We start from the raw sequence: 26553 nt of genomic DNA on the forward strand, positions 1-26553 counted from the left end.
AACTCACCTAAGTCTCCTTGACGTATTTACAGCGATACTCTGTTATCTGCCTCCTGCCAGGTCCCTGTGCTGTAACAAATTGTTCCACGTCTAGGATGACACCACCTTTTATATGGGTAACAACAAACACTAGGGAACCAATGGTCTAATGCCTGTTCAGAATAGAAAATACAATCCTTGGTTTTAATTCCACATTCTGTAACCTCTGGGGAAAAGGATTGTCTAGTTTTGGGTTAAAAGACTATGAGAAACCTCTGAAATATTTCCCACGACGACCCACTCTGAAGTTAGAGCGTCCTTTTCCTTCTGTCTCAACAGAAACCCCTGACCTCCAGCAATCCTCACTGGTGGACTCAATGTAAGGGCTGAACCATCAGAAACAATTTCAACGTGTTTTAATCCAGTTCCTCTCCCTTTAAAGTAGGTTTATGAATACAAAGACCTAGCCAAAGCATGACTGTGAGCATCAGAGCTTTGAAATTTTTTTTCCTCCACCCCATCTACCCCTCAAATCCATACCTGTATGTACTTACTGCCAGAGAAAACCCAAGGGTTGCTCCAGCCAGCAGGGAGCTGCAGTGTCCCAATTCAAGCGACGGGGCTCTGCTATGAAGCTGTACGTGAACTCACATCTTATTCAGGAGTCATCCATGGCCACCGCCTATGCAGTATTTCAGTTATGCCAACTATAAAGAAACAAACTGTGCGAGCCAAGCGGGGGAAATAAAATGAGAAAGGAGCTCTTTCGTTTCTGATAAAAAATTTTGATTCAGAAGCCCCGGGGCGGCAGCGATTCTGCCCATCCCCTCTGCTGAGAGCAGGATGGACACCCTGGTAACTGTGGGTGACACTTGGCTGCCATGTCAAGCCGACTGCTCCCCAGCAGCTTTGACATGTTCTTAGTACAGCACGCAGCAACCCAGGTCACAGATCTATTTCATGGCATTCCTTACATGTCTCAAAGCTCAAACCTAGCTATAAAAGTCACCAGGTTTAGTCACCAAGCTTATGCATTAATTTTAGAATGATAACAGTAAGTTAAAGAGAGCTTTATAAAACAAAGTATTCATTTTAATGCTGGCATAAATTTTGCACATCAACACAACAACTATAAACACCCAAATCTCTTAAATATGGGCAGTGTCTATCACTTTTTACTAGTACCTGCTTTATCCAGTTAGCAATAGCTTACTGACAGATATGTATGTACCTATAAGTAACAGTACCAATCCATGAAACATCACTTTTGGCTACACGTATATGGGCACAGAAAAGCTTTGGTAATTGTATGTGATTTTACACTGCAGACTTGTCATTAACACAAGACAGCAAGTTACCAGCAAAAAGAAATTATACTGGCAGTTAACACTTTTGCTCCTCTAGAGACATCATAGGGACTTGCGTTCAAGCACACATATTATGCTTCTCTATATGAGTGACTAAGACTTCCAAGATTTAAAAAGAAATTAGTTATAACTAACAGTAGATCTGACCAGTTTGCTCATGTCTGTGGAGCTGCAGTCAGACGTTGCTCTGTGCTGTCCCAAGGAACGACTTGCTGCTCTGCACTGTGCCTACAGGTGCTGTAAGGCCTTCAGTCAAGACAACGGTAGGATTAGGAGTATCCAAAAGGCACAGGAAAGAATTTAATGGGCACGATTTCACTGAGGAATCTGTTGATTTCCTTAGACACATCATAACTCCTGTGTACTGTGAGTAAACAGCTTTTAATGCAGAACCGTGTGTGCTCACAAATGTATGACTGACTTGAAGTCCATTAAGAACTCTGCTGCCATCCCTGCAGAAACCCCCAGTCTGGTACCCAGAGCTGCATCTCGACTCTAACAGGATTTCTGAGTGTGCAGAAAAGTCCTGCTTCTGGTATGCACATCAGCATACCATCCCCAAACAGCAAACACAAACCCAGTGTTAGCACAGGGAGCCCTCAAGAAGTGGTCCAAAAGATCACTTCTTAAAATTCTCAATTTAAATCTCTGCACCAGATTATAACAAAAGTACACTTTTCAATGCAGTTAGGTGAATTCTGGTTTGGGCACTTTGAAAAATCTTCTACTCTTAAGACCGTTTTGGTGACATGGAATTGTATGACATATTTCAATATGGTGTTCAAATCTGAACAAAATTAAGGCATACAGATAAAAGGCACGAGCTATAAAACACAACTTTTCATTTTGTTATACCAAAAAGATTGGAAAATTGCAAAGCAAGCTAAAATTTTAAGACTATTTAAACTGTCAAGAAAAAAAAAAATCTATGTAGATTTAACTTTACAATTTTTAGATTAACACTTCTTAAAGTCCTTGCATGGATAGTCCCATGACCCAAATTAAACAACTTGCTCTAACACAACTGAAACTTTCAGTCGTGCTCTGACAGGACTGTTAGTTACACCATTAAAACCATACTACAGAAGTAGCTTTTGTTACTTAATACGTGTGACAGAGTGATGAATGCATTAGCAGATAAGTCCTTTGAAAATATGCATACTCACTGTGAACAGTGATCATTATTTTTCAGGAGCACAGCTGCATTGTGGCATTTACAGAAAAGCAAAACAATCCTGCAGCAGTTGGTTGTGTGGGTTTTTTTGTTTGGGTTTTGATTTTTTTTTTTTTACTGCCAATTTCTAATCACCGGATTCAACAATTAAGAATAATTCATGATTCTAAACTACTGCTGTCTTTGTTAGTAAGAGACAAGAAGTTGTGAGCAGGGGGCTTGGCTCCGCAACCCTCCTCCAACATAGCTTTAAACATGCGATTCCACAAACCCTCTTAAATTTTAGAAATAAGGTTTGCTCATTATTATGCCAGAAGTCAATGTAAGTGTTTTACAGACACTGTGTACAGCGGTACTAATTACGTAATACGACTTGTTCTACTACATTATCCTACATGGGATAAACATGACCTAACCTTTTGGTAGAAGTCTGATTTACCTTCATCTTTATTTGTAGCTCAAAACATTTATGTTAATAACCATCTAATTTATTGAAAGTTGCTTATGTCAGTACAAAAATTCTCCATAGGGTGAAAAATAGCCCTAAAAAAACCCAGTTCAAGCCTAATCTTTTTAAATTAACACAGCTCTACTAGAATCATTTGAACTGGCAAATTCATGTTAATTTTAAGAAGTACCATCTTTACATTGGCAGCCTTCTGATATGTCAAAGAAATTAAGGAAAATGCGTTCTGCAAATTCCATTTTTCCTGGCACGAAAATGCTTACCGTTGTCATGACTAAATGCCGTTTTTTAGAAAAGGCACAAAAGCAGCAAAAGCAATTACTCAGTAATTAAAAATCACAATGAGGAAGTGATATTGCAATATACATGAGCCAGCACTGTCTCACAAAAAGGACACATTATAAGAAAACTAGATTCCAAAAATTTTCAAGCTTCAGAGAAGTGCAGTTTCTTTTTTAGAATAATATATTTAAATGTTATGAACACTACAGATAAACCTGGTTACATTTTCCCTTTAATGTCCTTTTTTGGTAATATAAGATTTCCTTACCTTTTCAGGTTATCATTGTCCACTACTGAGTTTTATACTCACTTTCACCTTGGTTTTGGCACCTTCTTAAACTGTTTGAAATCAGTCATTTAAGCTATATTATCTTTAAATTACCTAAATAAACTATTAGGCTCTACATTAAGCTTCCCATCCCTGCTGTCACTACATTTTGTTTATAAAGCAAAGGTCCTTTACAGCAGAGTACATACCAATTCTTCTCAAAGGCTGCTTTCCTAAGCTTCAATCTAGTGGCAGAGACGCAGAAAAACCCAAGTCAGTCCAAGATGACTTTTCTTGTAGCCTTCTGACCCTTCCCTACTCTGATTAGTTCTTCCCATGCTCAGGAAACACTGCACAGTTGCTACCCTGACTGAGAAAAGTATAGGCTGGGTGAAATACTCACATAAATCAAAGAAGCCATCACTATCAGTCTTAAGGAGAGATGCGCCCCCACCCCCCAAAAAAAAAAATCATTCTGACTCCACTACAGGTGAAGTGATTAGGACAGATCCATACTCCTGCTTATGCTCTGGTCCAAAATTTGCAGGTTAGCAGCACAAATTCAGAAATCTCATGAGTGTACTACCATGGGAATGGGTAAGCTTATTGTTCTATCTCCATGCACTTCATGATTCTGATAGTCCTCTAAAGATGCAAAACAGGCAGAGCCCTGTCAGAGCGGACACGGCTCACAGTACCAGCCTGCTCTGCCTTCACAAAACAACAAAGCAAGCAATGAATCATCCAAAACAATATACGTTACTTCAGTTCTGTAGTCCAATAGTTTATTTCCAAATGCCCTTTTAAATTATTTATGTTGTGTTCTTCTACAAAAATATGATAGTTTGACTTTTCTGTTGTGAAAAGTCAGTTTATTCACTACACCTGATCAGTACCTGGGCTTCTCAACCAAGAAGCATTATTTCAGAGTTTTACCTTTGTTCTTTTATTATACCCTTTAAGAAATGGAAAAAGTGATTAACACACTTTTTATGACAGTTGGAAATCTGACAAACACCAATCATCAGGATTATCAGTCTGGAGTAATCACACTCACGTTATTTATTTGTTGGCTCTCTTTGCGCTTTTTGCCTGTTATTCGTACAATCTTTTGTGCTGTGCCTCCTTGTTCATGTGGATTCATCATCGCTACTTTATTAAAAATATAACTGGAGTCTTATCTTTCTCAGTGACTTATTCCTGGTGTTAAAAGATGTTTAACTGTACTTCAGGAATTTTCAACACATCCTAGATGACTGAATTGTGTTACTAAAACAATATTTTCAGTGCATAATAGGAAGAGTTTATATTATTCAGGCACTTGATGTTGACATACATTCCATCCCAGCGCCTCTCGACAGCTTTGAAAACATTTCTTACAGCTCATTCTGAATCAAGTAACTCATATACTGCACAAGGATTAGTCACTCCCCTTCCCCCCCAGCCATTCATGGGATTGTGGAGGAGAACTGACTCCCAATGTCACTATTTTTTCTTATCTAAGATAACCGTCTCCCTCCAAGCTTATGCAACGGAGGTTCTCTTTGGCAGATACAGCAGGAGGCTTTCTCCTCACTATTTACATCCCACAGCTGACTCTTGTCTATTATGGAAGTTTTTCCCTTGCAGTATAGTACTTTCTAGGAGTCTGGGTCCATAATCTGCTTACCTGTAATTGTTTTCCTATTAAGATAACATGATAGATCTACACCAAAACCTCTAACAAATACATCAGTGTTGAGTTCTTTTTTTTGTTATTTTCTTTTGGTCACGTAGAAGTACCGGTTAGACACGCTGCTGTACAAAGAGTTCCAAGTTCTTCCAGCTCTATCTTTAACTCTCAGACCCATGTGTTCCAGATTAAACTGTAAAATCCAGAAACCAATTAAAACATTAAAATATAATAAGAACTTAGAACTCTCTGCTGCAAGTACCTACAATATAAAGCACAATCACAGAGAAGTAACCTTCTTGTCCTTTAGCTGCATGTCTATTTTTCCCTGCACCCTGAGTCAGTCAGCGGTGTCAGAAAAAGTCACACAGTTCCTGACTGTCCAAGCATTTGTCTTTTTTTTTCCCCTTTAAATAAGGAACAAATATGTACTAAAGTGCTTTATCTACATGAACCACATCAGTACATTATAGAAATAAAAAGTTCTAGTCCTGGTGGGAGCGGGGGAGAAAAGATTCTCATTTTAGATACAAAATTTTAGACTGTTTACAATCTAAGTGAAACAAAGATTCAAGAGAATATTCTCTCTTGTCTTTTTTCTCCTTTTTTCATAAAAAATAAAAAATAAAAGTGCAGTCAAATAGAAAATAAATGCAGTAGATGCAAGCTGAGTTGAGGCAGGCTGTCAGTGATAGTGTGCAAACGTGTGTCTTAGCAGTTCATCTGCAAATGGTCGCAGCTTGGCCTCGATAAAAATCCGTTTCAAGAAATCCCGAGCATGGTCGGAGACGTGAGGTGGCAGCTGGGGGTTGGTTGGCTGAGTGGCAATTTTAAAGATGGCAGCCATTGCTTCGAACTCTGCCCACGGGGGCTTCTCTGTGAGCATTTCTACCACTGTACAACCTACGCTCCTGAAACAGAGGCAGAAGTGAAACAGCAGGTTACAACACAGTCGTGCCCTTCTAGGAATACAAGAAACAGCAAAGAGCTACTAAAACACCACAAATACGTAGCAATCTGCTTAACTCTACAGAGCCACTTCAGTGGAAAACAGGTGTTTAAGAAAACTGCGCGTACAGCTATACACTTTAACTCAAAGTTACACAAACCCTGCCTACACCTTCACTTTACTGCAATTCCGGGGTGTTTATCCGGGCGGTACCAGCTGCGCTGTGTCCCTGCCCTGTGCAGCGCCCAGCGGGCTGACACAGGGACCGTGCTGCATGACCCTTGTCCCTGGCTCTTCGGAGACCTGCAGGATTTGAATGCACCTGAAAACCTTCTTGCTCACGAAGGCCAAACAAATGCAAAGGAACAGGAATGCTCTGGAGTAAGAGTATACCAAGTATTCTGCTAGTTCATTAGAAACGCACAAGTTATCACCAATGAATAATGTGCAAACATGGAAGTTGATAAGTTTAAAACCACACTTCAGTGGTATTTTTAGCGTTCTCAACTAAAAGAGGGAAATAGACTTAGATTGCCAAACAAAATTTTAAGACCCTAAACAATCTTTGATTACAAAGCCTATGTTTAAAGAATTTGGAAGGCCAAAGGCCACACATATGGCTAGAAAAACTTCATTCCATGACTCCTGCGAGATCAGCCTCTTTCAATAACATGAAAATGATATTGCAAAATGGATAGGCTGGAATAATTTCACAATTTTCAGGAAGTTTTACAGTTTCTCGAGATGCTTGAAAGAAGTTTTATGGTTAGACAGAGGTATGTTTCTTTATACAATAAGGATTTACTGAATGACAGTCCAACTTCAGTATTTTTTCTTAGTTTTAACCAGTTTTCTCCATCAAAAACATGTATTGACCTCAATACATATCCTTCAGAGTTGAACAAGTCAACTACCTGAACTCTATAAGGCTGTTCTATTATTCAAGTATAGTAGAAAAATTACTAAGTAATCTAAAACAAGCTAAATTAATTTCCCTGACATTAAAAGTATTACCATTGTTTGGATATAATGTGGTTCCTTTTTAAACACGTGAAGCGTTTCTACTCCTGCATATCCACTGTTGCTAACCCACGATTCTGTGTGTTCACAGATCACCTGCAGTGCAAGGAGTCTAATCGCTAAAGTCATCTGTCCTTTGAGCTGGAGCTATGTCACATTACACACTGTATCACAAACATTTCATTTTGAAATTTACTCTTCCCTCTTAATTTTAAAATATTTAGTAACAACTTAAAATCATTTTTGATACCTCCCATTTTTAATCTGGCTAATTCATTCTCATGTGCTCACTTTTTCAAGGACTACTATTTCATTTTCTGCCTTCCATCAAAGGTATTGTAGTGCTAAAGTTTCATTACAGGACAGTGACGTAACTGATGCTTCAAAGTTCGACACGTTGCTTTCATCCAGTACCTCTCCATGATTTACAAACAGTCTGGTAATCCTGACTTCATACAAGGTTGGTTCAAAGGATTCTCTTATGACGCCTAAATCAATGGGCTGAGGAGCCGTCAAATGAAATGCTCCCATATTGCAGTTTTAAACTTTCCAAATATGACTGTCAGTGCTCACACCCGCCACCTTCTTTGGCTTAAACCCCAGAATGAAACACTCCAACTTCAGATAATGAACACCTACACTCTGTGGAAAACCAGCCCATTCTGAAATGACACCTTTCAGTAGAGAAGTTCTTTTTTAACATACCAGATATCTGCTTTTCTGCCATACCCCTCTCCACTAATAACTTCTGGACTCATCCAGTATGGGGTTCCTGTGACAGATTTCATTCCGGTACCAGAGAGACAGATCGTCTGCAGTCGTTTGCTGGCACCAAAGTCACCAAGCTTCACATTGCCTGCTGAGTCTCGCAGAATGTTTGCTCCTGGAATGAAAGAAACACAGCGTTACATTCATGAAAGGCGCATTAACATTTTGGTGTGGAAAGTGGTAACAAAAGTTTGGATTGATACATACAATGCAAGATCAGCCTAGGATTTCAAGCCAGAGAATTTACTTTCTCTGCTTGTTCCTATGACCCTATTCCAGGGTTCAGAAAATAATGAATTGTACACATTGGTTTGCATGCTCGGCCTTTTCCAGGCAGTGCCAGTCACTTTGTAAAGCCTTCCTGACAAAATAAGGAATGTACTGTACATGGGAAATAAAAATACATGGGAGAGAAGTTTCCCCACAACTGAAAAGGTCTTCATACTATATTGAAGCACAATCTCAAACTGTGTTACAGATTTGTTTAAAACACTTATCTGGACAAGCATGTACAAACTGACTCTGACATCTCAACATTTTTTGCAAGAAAATCCTACTGATACAAAGCAAAAGGAAAATCATAAAAGTTTTCAGAAATACCACTGCATTGTGTTCAACACATCTATTTTGCATGTCACCATCTTCCCATGTATTTGTAACTTACTTACAGAGCACTTGCAAGTCACCTATCTGCAAAACATAAACAGGGCTGTGTCCTCAGGTTTCCTGGCAGTAAAATGGAAGAAAACTGAGGCATTTGGTCACCTCTGCCAGTAATTCCTTGTATCAGTGAAGTGCTGGGCAATTATATAACTGATGAAACAAAACTCCATAAAACCAAACTTCAGAGTAATGATGCTTTCCTCAGCACATTTATTTATTTGTAATGACATCATCCTTCGATATATTCAAAATTATTAATACTAAAATAAAATCAGAAATAAATGTATCATGATTGTTTTGCAGACAGAGACTATGGAAACATTTTCAGAAGTCTGCTAGAACATCAAAAAGATGCTTCTTTTTTCTACCACAGGTTACAACAGTGACAAGAATCAATTATGGAAAGCAATCTCCCTGATTTTAAGCCCGTATTTCGGCATTTCAAACTTGATTACATTTCAGCATTTCACACAAGACTACATAATAATCTGTAGTTAAGAGCACTGAACGGTGCACGGAACTTATCATTACCCTTAATGTCTCGATGGACAATCATATTACTGTGCAAATAGTGAACTCCTTCCAAAATCTGCCGTGTGTATTTACGAGTCACATTCTCTGTGAGTGCTCCGTATGATTTCAGTTGGTCTTTGATGGAACCCTATGGAAAACAAAGAATGTAAAACACTGTAACATTTCTATAATCACAAGTTGAACTTCAGTGAAATTTATGCCTGAAATGTAGACATTTGAAGTTGCAATACTTCTCTAGATGAACGTAAAAGCACAGGTGCAGTTTTACCTCCACTGAGAAAAATATGAACTTTGTCAAAAAAGAGAGGCTTCACAGAAAAGTCATACACTGAAATGTTAAGCTATTTACTTTAAAACTGTCAAGCAGCTGAATAGTTCCAGTGTGACATACAGAAAAAGAACAGTAGTATTTTTACTTAACCACCACTCTCAACTTTTTTGATGGTTAAATGGTGATACTTAAGTTGGACAAAACACATGCCATTTATCCTGGTTAGTTTATACTCTGGAAAAAATAAAGGTTGTCAAGAAAAAAACCACCACATGTGGGAGGATGGTGCTTTATGTAAAAATTAATAGGTAAGTCTTAGCTTAAAATTACATTAAATCAAAAATTCATGGTTTTGTAACTATTTCTGTATAAGCTGATTTTGTCACACAGTTACAATCTGCTAAGATTACTTCTGTGACACTGTCCTCCAAATCTCACAAAAATTCCAGCAGCACTCCCTGCAGCCACCCCACTTGGTAAGAAAATGAAAATCTACAGTTTTCTGACCTTATAATATTTCTTATCAAAACAGCAGAAAGACAGTTCAGCATGTACCAAAATGCCACACAGAAATCCAACCACTAAGATTATTTTCTGTATGCACTTATTCCCACACCCATCTTAGCTACTTTTTGTTTTTCCAAAATAATTGAGCACTTGAGATGGTGACTACACAACAGCACAAGCTGGGCCACAGAAAAACAAAACAAAACCAAACCAGGAAGATTCAAGAGTTTACTAATGGTAATACTGTCTTTTCAAAGGCACTGCCAAGCACTTCTTATGCCAACATGAAATGCAAAGAACTTTTGTACAAACTACTGTGATTTTGAAAACCTAAACAAATAATGGAGGAGACGGGTTACTGAAAGCACTTGCCAGCAGCCATCTTTGGCTACTGTTTTCAACCTGTATAAGCCATTAATATCTGTGTGCACTTCTGCAAACGCTGCCTACTCAGGTGCTCATCACATTGCGTAGAAACAATGCTTGAAGTGGACCGGCTCTCTTGCTTACCCCAGGCATGTATTCCATGAATATAGAAAGTGTTCTTTCTGGTGAGTCTCTCAAGAAGCCGTAATACTGAACAATTCTTTCATGTAGCAGATTTTTCAGCAACTGAATCTCACATTCAAGTGCATTTACTTCCTACAAGGCAAAAACCAGACACAATGTAGTAGCATGCTTGATGCAGTAATAATGAAGTTTTGGATTTGGATTTATTTTTTTTTTTTAAGCAGGACAGTATGCACACACTAAAGGGACATGTAAACTGGGTAACAAAATACTCTCGAAGCTTATGTAAAGCTCACATTTTAAAACAGGAACATACCACCATGGCTTTTCTAAAAACTGACTTTGCAATGAGTTTGCTGTTATTTCATTGTTTCTCTGGATTCCAAATTTCACCAAGAAGTCTTTTGTCAAAACTTACATTTTATCCATCACAGTCTATTACTGATGCCCTTATACTCCTGAGGTTAGAGGGAAAACAGATTTTTTGATGCTGAGAGGCACACATTGGCAAGCGAGGTCACAAGACTGTTGCTACAGGAGACATTACAGTATTTTAAATTTAACATTTTCAAAGCATATTCAGTTGTTTTGCTACATTTTTAAGAAGTAGCAACAACAACTACACTAGAATTCTACAGTACAAATGATTCTTGGCTTTTTCCTTGATCTTACATCACTAGTAGCAGCAACTATAACTGGTAGCCACTCAATTCGCAATCACGCCTACACCTTTGGTCTCCCCAGCCTTGCTCCCCACAGTGCAGAACACAGTCCTAATGCAGGAAAAGTAATGATTCTTTTTCCACCCTGTAAAAAGCAGCAAGTATAGTTTGGGGAAAAAATAAATGGAAGATCAGTGCTACTCTTAAACAGTTCCTCTCCTCAAGCGTCCAGTATATACAGAAGGGCGAATTCAACTTTGGACAGAGATTAAACTGACAATGAAACACTTGCTCTTCAGAGAGAAACACAGTGAGTAACAGTAGCTAGCTCTGATGTTCAAAATGTGGGTTTGTCTGTTTGGTGTTTTTGTTTGTTTGGGTTCGTTAGTTCCTTGGTTGTGTCTTTTTGTTATGTTTTTTTTAAAAAAGGTAAAAAAAAAAGACAATCTCAAACTGTCTTCATAGCCAAACAAAATAGCATCAAGAATTTATTTTCAGAAACACTTAAATTATTCATAGTATAGATTTTTCTGTTTATAAATGGAACTTGTTCTAATTCCTATACTAGTTTAAATGTAAGTAACTATCCATTTCAGAGCACACTTCATAACGGATCATTTAATTTTAGAGGCTGAGACTGCCCCAAATTAAGTCTGAAAATTTGTCCTGGTTTTGTTAAAAAACAAGTTTCTCTTTTAGTGAATTTGCCTGTCAGCTAAAGCCTTCATGTTAGTTGCATTTTCCTGGAGAACCCAACACATGTTTTGGTTAAACCTAGCAATGGAATGCAAACTTATTGATAAGCACGGATGGACATCTCGCGAGAGGGGCAACGAGAAAACTGATGACCGAGAGACTGACCAATGGTGTAGAACATTCCATTCACGTGAATACTTCATATAAAAGTGGGAGATCACAAGGATCTCGTCCCTTTTTTTTCCTCATGGCTGACATTAGGAGAGGACCTTGCTGGTCATCCCTGCGAACTAAGGCCTAGTGACAGACTGAATCCAGCTCCGGTTGGCTACAGAGTCTAATTCAGGACTTTGGGTGCCGGCTCTGCAGTTGCTGAGACTTACAAGATTGGTTTTGTATATTTTGTATTATTTTCTCTATTCTTATTAGTAGCATTAGTAAAACATCTTTAACTTTTCCAACTCTCTTCTCTCTGTCCTTCTTTCCCTCCCAATCGCCTGTCCTGAGTGGGAAGGGGGGAGAGGGAGAGGTAAAAGGGGGAAGTGGTGGGGAGAGGAGGTTAACAATACATCTGCCAGGGTTTGATTGTCACCCCGCAATCTTAACCCTCGACAAAATTAAAAAATGCGATATAACACTGAAGTCAGGTAACCAAACTAATTCTCCGAGGTATTAACAAAACAAGATTCCTAACAAGGACATGAAGCTACAATATCTTTTACAACAACATCCTGTTGAAGGAAGGGAACCCCAGTCTAGCCTGGAACACAGCACTTCAGCAGGAGCCCTTTACGAGCTCTCTCTTCGGCATCACTTACCTTGCTGGTTTCTGGACTATCAGGATCAAACTGAACTTGTTTAACAGCCAGTTCTCTTCCGGTATCAGCATCATAACACAGATACACTCTGCCAAATGCACCTTGACCCAGCAGTTTACCAAGTCTCCAGTTAGTTGGAGCTCGTGGTGCTGAAAATATAAGTATGTTTTTGTTTTCAAATGAGCTTGTTATTCAGCTGATCGAGAAAAACTGGAATACACAGAAAATAATTTTTTAAAAGACTACGTTTTTCAACAACAGCGACTGTGCGTCCTAAACCTCCCCATATAAGTTACAATGATCAATAAAACTTCCTGTAAGATGGAAAACATGAGCTACTTCTATTTATTCACAAAATAATTTCTGGTAGTGACACACATACTTAAAGCAACTAGTAATAGCTAATCTGAAAACCAGACAACGCATGTTAAGAAAACTTAGTATTATTTTTTTAAAATAATCAAGGCATGATTAAAATGTACCAGCAACCAAAGTCATCAAAAGTATATTTGCTCCTGAAATGGCACAACAGGTATAAAACAGTACCACTTAAGGCCTACGATTTATCGCAAACCTTGACCAACATCTGCAAAAATTAATAGTAACTGCAACCTACGTAACCCTTCTCAGGTCCTTGAGAGTCTAACAAATCATCAAAAATATTTTACATTGTTTTGTTATCACAGATGTAAACTCCATGTGAAAATCTACATGAACGTAGGCACAGTAAGCAATGAGAAAACTGCTGAGCATACAGCCTTGATGTTTTCCTACCAGAGAGATAAAAACATATTATTCAATTGCATGTACTTTGATGATGCTTAGTTTTGACATGATGTGTTTGAAAGGTAAGAGTTTTGCCATGGAGTTCACAAAGTGGCTTCACTTACAGCGACTGGGTGGGCTGATGTCCATGACTGACAAGGTAGGATTGTCGATGTCACTTCCCCTCCTCCTCATTCGGTTTTCTTCGTATTCCGGCGTGAAGACGCTGCTCCCACTACTGGTGCTCAGCGAGTGATCGGTGGGACTGAAACTAACTGGTGATCGGAAACTGTTCCCCTGAGTCCTTCTGGCTCTTGGAAAAGTTTTACGACCTTCAGTGATGCACAAACAACATTAATGTTACACTAAGAAATAGCAGTGCTATGCAATGTGTGCATGCCAATTACTTTATGAACTTCACATAATTTAGTTTAAATCTTCCACAGCATGGAAGATGAAACTCACTGGTTGAACCTTCCAACAAGAAGACAATGTTCATCACAGATGTATGTAAGAATTAGACCAAATCCAAAAGTGGTTTACATTTAAGTGACAAAAATTGGGACTGAATTCTGGAACTGTTTGGAAATGTAACCAACATACTTCAAAAACCTGGAGGGCTGTGAGATAAGGAAGGAAAATACCCTGCCTCTACTTTTATTGCTCTATTAATGTGTAAATAACAAATTTCTCATAAATAGGATGAGAGATATGTTTACCAGCCTAGGCACCAATGGAATGTATCTTCATCCTGTAAACTAATATTTGAATGCAAAGAAAGACCTACGTATGGAACCAACAGAAGACCACAAAAAGTGTTAAAAATAAAAAAAATAATCACAAATAATGGATAATCCAGAGATAGCTACAACATTGGAATAAAAATGGCATTGATCTTCAAAAAGGTTAATTACAACCAGATGATTAACACAATTCATGTTAATATATTCAGATAACATGAACATTTAAGTCAGCATAGCTTGATAAAGTTTCATCCTACAGAACTCATAAAAACAGCTGAAGGAGTCTAATTCATTACGTATTACACTGCAGAACGAGTCTCCAGGGGATTTAAGAAGGCCACTGAAATATTTTTGTAAAAGTACATGCAGATTTATATACTGGTCTGGCCACTTTCAATTCCAAGATAGATATGCAAACAAATTATTAACCAGGTTTGTAAACCACTGAGAAGATAATAGGGTGATAAACCAGCCATAAATAGTTTGTCACATGTAGCTAATGCAATTTCCCCATTTCATTGGGACATTCTCATAAGGTAACTAGTCAAGTGTTGCATGGACCAACTTACTATGCAGAGTAAGGCCAAGACAGATTCAGAGCAATTATCAGTGATTTCTCAAAGAGGAGGATAATTTAAGTGGACATCAACAGCAGTTTACCTTCAGTTCACTTCCATACACTATTTTAAGTGACAATGTATATAAGATGGAACAAAATACACTGAAATATTGCAGACGATGTCAAGTAAAGTACGGTTTAAAGTCCATTTAAGGATAAAAATCAAAATTCACAATATTAGTAAGTTGGAGAGGATTCAGAAATCAACAAGATGAAATTCAGTAAGGAAGTGCAATATACACATTTAAAGAGAAATCAGATGCAGAAACCACAACATGTCACCTGGAAAAGGATGTAGGAACAGTAGGAGACCACAGACTGAACAGCAGTCAGTATGGTGACTGTAAAAAAACTGAAGTGTCCTTCCAGAACATATTAGCATGACTATTACATACCAAGTCATAGTTATTTCCTATGTTAAACAAAAAATGGATATGAGAAAAGCCTCAGCTAGAACACTCTATTGAGTTTTGGCCACTACAAGAATGGAGAAGAGACCAGGGAAAAAAAAATGAGGCTTGCAAAAGTGTCTGACATTAAGACTTAAGGCTTGAAAGAAGAAAACTAAGGAGAGAACAGATGTGTGTGTGATGTAGAGTCATATATGGGCAGTGACCCCTTTTGCACTGTGTCAAAATGGAATAGTTACTAGTTTCATTTGCAGGAAAAGTGATTTAGAAGACAGAGAAAGGTAAGTGATAAGATACATTATCTTTTAAGTTAGCCACCTGAAGAAAATTAGTATCTCTTCTGTTAAAGTCAATTTATAGTTTACTTAAAAGTCAGTGTGACAAATCTTTGCCTCTTCTATCTTGCCTTGGAGCGAGGGACTGGACTGAAACTGCTGTGCAGTCCTTGAATTTGGTATTTCTGTGATTTCTGTAACAGAATTCTGTTTATCGCTGTGCTCATTCCATACTGCAAAGGCAACTATCTGGTCTTTGGAGAAGTTTCTTCTTAGCACTTCTCAACTAGTGTTTGACACAAGTCAGACAACCCTTCAGCTGTGTGTGGTTTTTGTTTGGTAGGTTTTGGTTGGGTTTTGTTTTGCTTATGGGTTTTTGTGTTTTGTTTTTTTTTCTTAAGCAAAACAAGAAATGACAAAGTAACTGACATACTCACACTGGACAGAAAAGGGTCAAAAAGGTCAAAACCTTATGCTGGATATCTTGTGCACGGCTAAAGATAGAGAACATTTTTATAGCTGTGCATGAGTCACGAACTCTGTAATCCATAACTTTACCAGAGGCAAGACTATTCAGCAGTGCTTTCAATCATCAGAAGTTTAGAAAGTGAGTTTGGGGAAAGAAGTTGAGCTTTCAGTTTCTTCAATATTTTCAATCATTAAGATTTTACAATTTAAATTTTCTTCTTCACTTCTAAGAAGAGAAAAACAGATTTCTAAAGTAGCACTCTTGCAGTATTCACACTTACCGTCATTGTAGTCTTGTTGATGATAGGAAATATGGTATCTTCGGGGATAGGTACCCCCCTTTCCAAATTTCTCAAATATTGGGATATCATACTCTACTATAAAGCAAAAAAAATATATTCAAAAATTTAAACTGTGGCAAAACCAGTTTGGTATTACAAATTTAAACATGTGGTAACATATCAGAGGATACACTTCCAGTTGAAGCATCAGAGCATAGAGCTGCACATCCAACAAATCACGCAATCTAAAAGGACATTCAGCCAAAAGTTCCCAAGGATCAAGCATTCAATAGCTCAAGGGTTTGGAACCTTTGTTTAACAGAATGTCAGAGGACTGCAGCATGCCCACCTACTCCAGTTTTAAAAACAGTTTATAAAGCAATTCTGGGAAATTAAATTTCACCAGGAAAATTGGCAGAAACTATTAAAAAGGATAAAATTGGTGAATATGAAAAATCAGCAAATGAGTCGACACAGCTTGAATTACTAAAACACATTCAATAGGCCCTTTTTAAAAACTGTTGAAGGAGAAAAGTATCCACAAGATAAAGTTAAAAGCCCTTCATGCATAAATAATTGGTTAGATGGTAAATACAAGAGATGGGAGTAAATGGCCAACAGTTCCACAGGAACCTGGGCTAGAACTCATGCAGTTTAATTCTGCATGAATTCTATGGATAGAATGATGACTAGTGAGGTGACAAAATGCATTTGGAGAAAGGAAGCCAACAGATGAATTACAGAAAGCCCTTAAGAGTCTAAGTGATAGGACATTAATACGGCAGATGAAATTCAGTGTAGGCCAGTGTGAAGGATTGTGATAGAGAGCTCCAATAAAGCAGCAGCTTAACTCTATGTATTGGCTAAAAAGCAAATTAAATGCTATAAATCATTAAGATACACTGAACAAAGCTTTGGTCCACTCCATTTCAAAGGATTTAGTAAAACTGAAAAAGATTTTGAAGTTCAGCAATAGCTGAAAGGGAGACAAAGAAGTCTACTAAAAAAAAAAAATATCACAAAGGTCATACTTTGTCATAAAACACAGTAAGTTCCAGAACTTCTCATCATAACATACTGTTGATAGTGAAAAAGTTTATACAAGTTGAAATAGGGACTGGAAAAAACTTGTGGAAGGGGAAAAAAAAAATATCTATCAAATCACACATGAGAATCTTGCATTTGCAAGTCATACATGACTAGGAACATATTCTGAAGAAGGAATATTATACATTCCTCTAGAGAAGCCTGCTACTGGTTGTGGCAGGAGAAAAGATTAGGCTATATGGACATTTTTTCTGACTCTATATACTATTCTGCTTTTGTTACACATCAAATAATGAGAATTACTATTGAATATCCCATTGTTAAAATACCAGAGCATCCCACAGGGAAAAAAAATATTGTAAGATCATCTTATTAGGAAAGTAACCATAATAAACAAACACAAGTAAACTAGATTAAGATTACTAAAGGTAAACTGATTTCTGACATTTCCAACATTTTTGGTATTTATTTCTGGCACTTAAATGCTTCTTATACACAGTTTGAGTTGTATTTTCATTTAAAAATGGTGCAGTCTGTTAAGCACTCTAGAATGCTTAAAAGAAAAAAACATCATCACACAGTTATCTGGTTAAAGCTTCATAAATAAAATAGGAAGGAGCTTTAAAGTATATAACAGACCAAAAAAACATAAAACATCTCAAATTCACTGGAAGCTAATTAGTGTTCAACTGCAAAATTCTGTAGCAAGGCACATCCACAAGAGACACTTCAAAGTACTTTCAAGGTTGCCCACTGTACTTTGTATCCTGAACCACACACAACAGCTTGGCTTCAAGCCAGAGTATCACATGAAAACAACATCAGTGGTGATGACTAATTTATAGGCACAGCACATGGTTCTTCATCCGTCTCCTTTGCAGAGCTTTCAATTACAGAAGTCATGAGCACTTCAAAGTGATCCTCATTTCACATAGGAGAAAACAAAGGCTCCATGTACTAGTTTTGGCTGGGACAGAGTTAATTTTCCTCATAGTAACTCCTATGGTGCTAATGTTTTGGATTTGTGACCACAATGCTGATAACACAGGGATGTTTTAGTTATTGCTGAACAGTGTCTACAAAGCATCAAAGTTGTTTTTATTTCTCGCACTGCCCCAGCAGCAAGAGGGCTGGGGGTGCACAAGAAGCTGGAAGGGACACAGCCAGGACAGCTGACCCCAGCTGACCAACGGGATGTTCCACACAATATGAGGTTGTGCTCAGCAACAAAACCTGGGAGAAAGGAGGAGGAAGGGAGGGCACATTTGGAGTTACAGCGTTTGTCCTCTCAGGTAACCATTAGGTGTGACGGAGCCCTGCTTTCCTGGAAATGGCTAAACATCTGCCCGCTGATAGGAAGCAGTGCATGAATTCCTTATTTTGCTTTGCCTGCATGCACAGCTTTTGCTTTACCTATCAAACTGTCTTTATGTCAGCTCAAGAGCTTTCTCACTTTTACCCTTCCAATTCTCTCCCCCATCCCACTGTGAACAAGCAGCTGCGCAATGCTATGGAGGTTAAACCACAACACTCCCAAATTAAATAAATTAATCAAGGTTATGGACCAACTTAGAGATGGATATTGCAATCCAGTCCAACAAACTGTTGCGTGCCCCTGTCCACTGCATCAGAGAAGCAGATAAGTTATACTATGGACACTAACAATGGTGTTACACACAATAATCTAGAAGAAAATATTTGGAAGATCTTATATTTCACTGTGTCTTTAACTGTGTGCATTTGGATTAGATTTTGTTACTTTTTTTCTTCTACTATATTGTTTGCATAATAGAACACCTCTCAATACGAAATTCCCTTCTAAGCCTTATTAATTGCAAGAGAACAAGTTTTGGAAAGCTAGTATGTCCAGCGATTTTGGCATACCTGAGAACTCCTGATGATTATCTGGATAGCTCTGCGCTCTTGGCATCCGAGACTTGGGATAGTTGTCTCTGGAAGTGTAAAAACATACAGAATCTAAAAACTGCTGTTAATCTAGCCCTTAAACACTTAATCTTACTGCCTCACTGTTCTTTATGACTGATGAGAAGTTCTTGCTATACAAGTTGCAGCTTACAAACATGGAACCCAATTTTGGAAATCAAGTCTAATAGGCATCAGTAACAAGTCAAGATCAGTAACAACAGAAAGCTCGCTTACTGAGCTTAACATAGTGAGAAAGCAACAGACTCTGTTAATGAGCAATGGCATTAGTAAAAACATGAATTATCACAAGTACAGCCACAAAGGAACACTGTTATGTTCAACACTTTTATGGCTAAACACAAAGGTTTACAGACTGGCAAAATCTCTTATCTTATACAACCTATAAAAACTCTTGAGGAAATTTAACTGAAGAAATGCAGAACCTTTTAACACCTCAAAGTATTACCTCTTCTCTCCATTAAAGTCATAGGATTAAGAGTAATTTTTTTAGGTTATAGAATGATAAAGAATTTTTTGGTTCTTATGATCACATTGTTTCTTACCTACAGTTGGTATGTAACTCCCAGCCACCAAAAGGAATGAATGGGATTGCCAGTCAGAGCAACCGATTACAGTATATTGCCACAAACATACCAAAAACATGCCAAAACAATGTCCTCCTTTTTCTGGTAAGAATTTCTCTAATGGGTAACAGAAGCTAAATGGAGACACAAAACCTACATCTTTGTAGGAAATATGTGAATGGGGAAAAAAAAAAAAAAAGGAAAACAAACTAAGTAGACATGACAAATGAAATAAATAAAAACAATAACCAAAAGTTTTGAAGAAGAAACATGATTCAAATTAAGATCACTTCGTGTCCCCTTCTTCCACTCATACCTACACCAGAAAAACCTAAAAATTTGGTATTTGGTGGGATTTCTATCCTCTGTAGCTATATTAAACATTGTGTGTATAATCTATCACACTCCAACCAGAAAATGTTTTTCATGTCAATTGTTTATGTGCTTGTGAAATGGAAATTTATTACTTAACTCAAAAAGTTATCTGTTGGACTTTTTGTGTCCTCAAATCACATATTTTTCAAACAAAATGGTACTATGGAATACTGATTAATCACCACAGGAAATGATTTCCAACTTTTTCCTTTCTACCAATTAAATACTTAATTAGCAGTATTATTTGTAGAGCAGTTCCAAATAAATGAGTAGCCAATCTGAGCAATGTAAGACCTCAGGTTATTTGCCTGAGGGGGAGGGATGGACAGTAATTGCAAAGAAAAGGAGGGGACTGTCTGTTCAAGTTTTTACATGATTCCACCCTCTGTCTTGAATTGGGTACCCTCAGCCTTGGAAAGGGGAAGCATACTCATACAGTAGTACCTAAGACATGTAAATTTGGTGGGGCTGCTCACTGCTAGGGAATATATTTCACATATATGTAAGATTGGCAAAATTTTGTAAAAATCTTCAGTACATTTTTGTAGGATCTGAAATCTAAACTGTTGTGTTTCAAATGCTAATTGTAAAAAAAAAAAAAAAAAGCTACTTCTATTTTCTGTACATTAGTAAGGAATTAAGTTTCAAAAAGCTTTTATAAATGTTCTATAACTTAGAGAGGAATTTCTGGAAGAAGTTCAGTAATAGGTGTTGCAGGAGAGATATGTTACAACATTATGCAATCCAATAAAGATAAATAACGAATGCAAATAATTCTTACCCATCTAAAGGGCTGTCAAGTGAGGGACAGCTTCCTGAGCCAGAGTTTTCAGGACTGCTCAAAGACAATGGATCCAGCATCTAATACATAACGAGCAGATAAAGACCAACAAGTTCAGTTTTTATTTTTAAAATGCTTGAAGGTTTCCTTTGAAGGAAACACCTGACAAAATCCAAAATCAAACCAGAAATATTAATTACTAGAAAAAAAGTTAGCTGCCATAATTGAACCTGCATTACGTTCTTTTTCCTGAAATGATTCTGTCATTTTTCTCACATCTAACTAGAATGTACTTAAGGTACTTAATCTTGCATCATGCTGTGTACCTAACAAGTTGTACTGCTATAGTCTTCTTCCACTGTCTCTTAATATTGTATATCAGTAGCTTAACAGCTTAATACCAAAAATACGGCAACTAAAGGATATAAAGCTGAGACAGTTTAAAAAATGTGGGTTTTGTTGTCAAATAAAAAAAATCTCAAACATGACACAGATTGTGATGAATGCAATTTACATAATCTCTGTAATGGTTTAAATTTGACCAACTGGAAGTTACAGAAAACAGCTAAAATTAAATACTGTAAAAAGCTTTTAAACATTTATCTCTAGTCAGGGCTCCAACCAAGTTACACAGAATTTTAAATAAAACTATTAATAGAATAATTTAAATAGAAGAGAAAATGGAAGCAGAAAAGAGGGAGAATGCAGAAAATTTATAAGCACTCTCCACCCAAGCCAAAATTCTATTTCAAATAAAATAAACTTTCATCTGAAACTGAAGTTTACACACACACCAAAGACATTTTTTTTCCCTAACACACTCCTGACGACCTAGTAATCAATGCTCATGAGTCTGAAGAAGTCAAAACTACCTCAGCCACACCTATTACATAAAGAAAATAACAAACAACACTATCTCTGTTGCTTGAATTCTAATTCAGAGAAAAAGACATGGATTGATAGTAAAGAGCATCCTCCTGACTACCATCTATTTCTGTTGGCTGACATCAATTTCATTTATCTTGCACTAGCACCCTTAAAGTCCTAAGTTTAATGACATGCAAACATCATTCCTCTCTCTTTTGCAGTGAAGCAATCTGAAATCTTTTGCAGATTTATTTTTCAAAATAAGTGGAAACATAATTTAAATGCTGAATTATTCAATGTGAGAATTTTACCAGTCTACCTCTCAAAAACAGAGTGGAAAGCTCATTTGTTGTCTTAAAATCAGCTCCTACCTAAGATAAAGTTCTGTGAATTGGATGCCAGTCTTTTGCTGTAAATTAAGCAGTTGCTCTTCCAATTTTTACAGTCTGTGCTGCATCTTAATGATCCTGAGCACACACTTTGTCGAGCACCAGTCAAGGACTTATCACAAAAAATGGTGTCCAGAAGCTGAGTTTGCACTGTGCAAACTCAGACACTTAAGTTAACTCTGTATCAGGGAGGACAACATTTACCATAGGTAAAGCAATTATATATTTTCTTATGCTGAGTCCTGAAAACAAAGCCCTCCACTTCCAAATTCCCTTCTTGTCTTTGTGGGGCAGGCTGTGACAGACGCAGGCAGGACAGCCAACACTTGCCAAAGTGATGCAGGAACTCGGGGAAGGGAGTGAGAGGTGGTGAGTTCTCAATGCCACAACTTGGCCCTCCAGGCTGCTTAGATTGAACTAACCTGGCTTCCTATGGAAGTAAAATTCCTGTGTTTAAACCCTGCTGACAGCTTACACAGCAATGACAGGTTACATGTTTCTTGAATACTCTGGAGTGAAAAGACATCCTGGGTCTCAGAAACCACCTGTCTGTTTGACCAGACTGTGACCAAAAATGCCTTTACCCAGGTCAAAAGTAGCCATTGTGCTGAATGAATCCAGGCCTGGGCTGGATCTGACCGCACGGCTATGATAATGAATAGCACCCTGGGCTGGAAATAAGGAGATTCAGTCTCTATTCCCAGCTCAGTCACTAAAATTGTGCAACAAATTGCACAATCTCCTTGCCTCTATTTTTATTCTATCATCTGTCTCTCATTTAGTCAGCTCATAAAAACCATTGCTTCTTGCCATTTGTGCTTCTTGCCATACACTGCCAATGTCAACAAGGACTTGAAGTGATTCGGGTATGCAGCATGATTGTTTTTTCCTCCCTAAAATATCTTTCTCCATTGCCAGTTCTGTGAGCCACACATTCCTCCAGCTTTTCCTGCTGTTTTCAAGGGCAATTTTGATACTCCGAGCAAAGGATTTTTATTCATGGTAAGTGTGCTGATATCCCACGCCAATAATGCAGGTGAATATGGAGAACACAATATAGTTGTGACCCTCCTGCAAAAAAAGTGACCATGGAAAGTATTTCCGAGCTTATTTCTACCAGGTCCATTGCCATCCTCTTGCCTCTACCCCAACACAGTATCAATTGAGCCTAAATAATTCTGACAGATCCAAGCTTCTATTTAAAATCTCATTTGATTACCTGGGAAAGTTATAAAACTGGTCTTGCTTACATATCCTTCTAATTAAAATGAAGGTTTTTGTGCTTTTTTAATATAGCCATATCTCTTGCTGTAATTAATATCTATCACTACCTCACTCAGCTATCATGGAAATTAAGATTAACAACTTTCTCCTTGTAGCAATATATTTAAGTAATTGAAGAGACTTACAGAGAATAAAAACAGGTTTTATAAGACTAAACAACCACAATTATTTTAACCTTCTCTCACGGATCATGTTTTCTATGATTGTCATCATTTTTATAGCTGTCTGAACAATTCCACATCCTTCAAGAACTGCACTACTTCATAAATGAATCTAACAAAAGCTTTAATTTTAACAAGTCACACACGTACCTGATCCATACTTTCTGGAATGAATTCTCCCTCACTGTTGATACTGGTGAAGGAGCCATTTCTGGCCACCTGATGCAGCTCATCTGGAATGTAACCTGGGGGAGGTGAACTCCTGTCACGAGTATTAGAACCTTGTAAAAGAAAAGGGCAAGTCAGAGTCTCTTCACTAACCCAGAATCCAGAGGCTTTATTCAAATACTTCTTGAGCACTGAGCCTGTCTGGATCACTTTGTGCTTCAGAAATTTCCCAAATGCCTACGCAATACGAGATTTACAAACAGCATTTAAAATCTGTAATCCAGGAATTATGAAAGAGTCAGGGCAGGGTTGCTTCAATGGCACTAAAAAACTTTCATTATGTAGGGACAGAAATATAATTTGCCTGCATATCTAACTGGGCAAATTTCTTCTTTTGAAACAAAGCAAAAAAAAAAATCCAAACCCTTCCACCCATATAAACTAATCCTTTCCAACTCCTGAGAATTTCAGTTTCTCTGTGTAGTATATTAAGTCTGCAAGAACACGAATGCCTCTATCTACCATAAATGTATAATACATTAATTAAATTGTCTGAAAAACTATTGAACCCTCTAGTTCATAATTAAATTTGGAAGTTAACTTCACATCAACTTTAAAACATGAACAGGCAAAAAGGTTGTATCAACGCCAAACTAAGTATCTTAAACAAACGTTCACACATTAAGATTAAAAAATATTGGAGTCCTAAACCAAGCAAGGAAACTCATTGCCGTATAAACAGATTTTTCAGCAACTCATTCCTGTATCAGAAAACAAAGGGGAGCACTAACAGCAACTTTTTAGGATACCCATCAGTTACCTCAAATAACTACATAAATTTATTTACATACATTTTCAGTTAATTTTCTGTACTCTCTCTATATACAGATTTTTAAACCACCTTTGACTTAAAATTCAAAATCCATTCCCCCAAGTGCAAACTCAGTAAGGCGAGTCATTGAGTAAGAGAAATTCAAACAGTCTGTGCTGGGAACTAGGTATTCATTAAGAGACTATTACAGAAGTTTTTACAATTAAAGCTATTGAAATATGTAGCTTACCTATTACAGACAGCCGCCTTTTTCTGTCTGCAACACCAAACACAGTATTATCTAAATCTTCCAGTGAAGGCAAGGGTTCCACATTATTTACACTGGGTGACTGAAAATGCATACATATTAGAAACTGCAGTTATTACTTTGTACTCCTGACAATGAAAATACTTCGCAAACTTTTAAAAGTTTTGTGCACATTCCTTTTTTCAAGCAGTCAAAAATAAACTTGTCAATTTATATCAAAATTCATCTATTTTAGTATCTCATTCTTAATGCTTTAAAATAATTTTCAGTATGTACTAGTATGCAAATCCTACTAACAGTATGGCTGTGGCGTGATAGATAACATCAAAATAACTCAGTATTTAGCCTATAGTTCACTGCTACTGTTTATCACAACATTTAACTTGCAAAAAAGGAGTTTCACCAGCATACGCTTCTCAAATATGTATCACGTCATCATTCTACTAAGGAACCCTTTTCTAGCACTGTAGGGAAGGAACACAGAGAGGAAAGGTGTCTAGGGGAAAGTTAAAATCAAGTGAAACTAAAATTTTAATACATGCTTAAAGTGAACTGAAGAAGCAACCAGTAATATTTTAATTGGAAAAATGTCATATTTAAGAAAAGATAAAAATCATACTTCAATATTAAAACTGAGGAAAAAGACATTTAGCGTGTCAAGTCATACCTGTGTATTTCCATGTATTACAAGTAATATCTTGAGGCTCTTCATATGAACACTACGGTCAAGCAGTTCAACAGCTTTGTCCAGGTCGTCCTGTGTGGTTAATGGAATTACAAGCTACAAAAAGGGGCAAAAAAGAAAAAAAGTCTTAAACAGGACACAAGAAAGAAATGAGGAAGTCATGTGCAGAGAAACAAACTGATCCTTTCATTCCAAACAACTTGAAAAGAAACCTAATTAAATGATGCCTTGAGCTGCCACCAAAATGTCTGAAGTTCAACCTTAACTCTTCCTTCAGATGACTTCAACAGGTGTAGCGTGGTGGAACAAGTCCTCACAATGAAGGAGGAACCATTTTACATACAAACAACTTAATATTCTGCAAGTTTCAGAGAAACATGCAACAGTGTCAAGGTATTTGCCACTGCCTAAATTAATGCAGGCCTGTAAAATAAATAAGTTCTGCTTTATAGATTATAAAGCACATTTTTGTAGCTCACAATATTACAACTATATTTATTTGAAGTTGTATCACTAACAGAATTTCTCCACTGAATAACAGAATTTGTTAAGGGAAGTGTATCAGGTATGATGTGATCCACATGGAAAAAATGTAATCCTCACTAGAATCTTACTTCGATGTAATTAATTAGAATTAACTTGGCATTCATATATCTTTAGAACAGAAAACATTATACCATTGAAGTGCACTTGAGATCTGAGTTCTATAATGATTAAAATGGAGCTTGTTTCAGGAGTGTAAATTACAACTTCTCTTGTAAAAAAGGAACAGCACAACATAAATCTTTAAAAAAATATATCTATTCTACCTGTAAACATCAGTCAGTGATGCTCAAACACAACATCAGCTGAAATACAGTACTTTTATACAAAAAAGAAATGAGAATGAGGGAGGAAGATCTTGATAATAAATGAGCACGTGCTCCATTTTAAGTTGTAGTTTTAATGCTAATGACAGGTTATTACCACCACATTTCTGAAAGGTGACAGGACGATTTGCCAACTAGTGCAGAAGACAAGCAGAAAACCTGTTGAAATGC

At 37.3% G+C, this 26553-nt stretch overlaps 1 protein-coding gene across 4 annotated transcripts in view; it reads right to left on the reverse strand.

The window, feature by feature from the left end:
• Nucleotides 1-2553: 2553 nt before the first annotated feature.
• The window catches only part of MAP3K2 (mitogen-activated protein kinase kinase kinase 2), a 51963-nt gene continuing 27963 nt past the window's right edge, over nucleotides 2554-26553 (reverse strand). For 3 of the 4 annotated variants that reach the window (XM_065840677.1, XM_065840678.2, XM_065840679.2), the window contains 12 exons: nucleotides 25496-25609; nucleotides 24811-24910; nucleotides 23732-23862; nucleotides 20881-20960; nucleotides 19099-19166; nucleotides 16168-16263; nucleotides 13497-13703; nucleotides 12607-12755; nucleotides 10431-10562; nucleotides 9140-9269; nucleotides 7883-8060; nucleotides 2554-6119 (listed from right to left, as the gene is read on the reverse strand). In XM_065840677.1, the coding sequence (XP_065696749.1) occupies nucleotides 5894-6119; nucleotides 7883-8060; nucleotides 9140-9269; nucleotides 10431-10562; nucleotides 12607-12755; nucleotides 13497-13703; nucleotides 16168-16263; nucleotides 19099-19166; nucleotides 20881-20960; nucleotides 23732-23862; nucleotides 24811-24910; nucleotides 25496-25609 (1611 nt within the window). In that variant the 3' untranslated portion in view covers nucleotides 2554-5893. The remainder of the gene's footprint in view (nucleotides 6120-7882; nucleotides 8061-9139; nucleotides 9270-10430; nucleotides 10563-12606; nucleotides 12756-13496; nucleotides 13704-16167; nucleotides 16264-19098; nucleotides 19167-20880; nucleotides 20961-23731; nucleotides 23863-24810; nucleotides 24911-25495; nucleotides 25610-26553) is intronic. The other variant, XM_071810889.1, reaches the window with a different exon arrangement.

This window comes from Patagioenas fasciata, chromosome 7 (genome assembly GCF_037038585.1).
Source record: "Patagioenas fasciata isolate bPatFas1 chromosome 7, bPatFas1.hap1, whole genome shotgun sequence".
NCBI lineage: Eukaryota > Metazoa > Chordata > Aves > Columbiformes > Columbidae > Patagioenas > Patagioenas fasciata.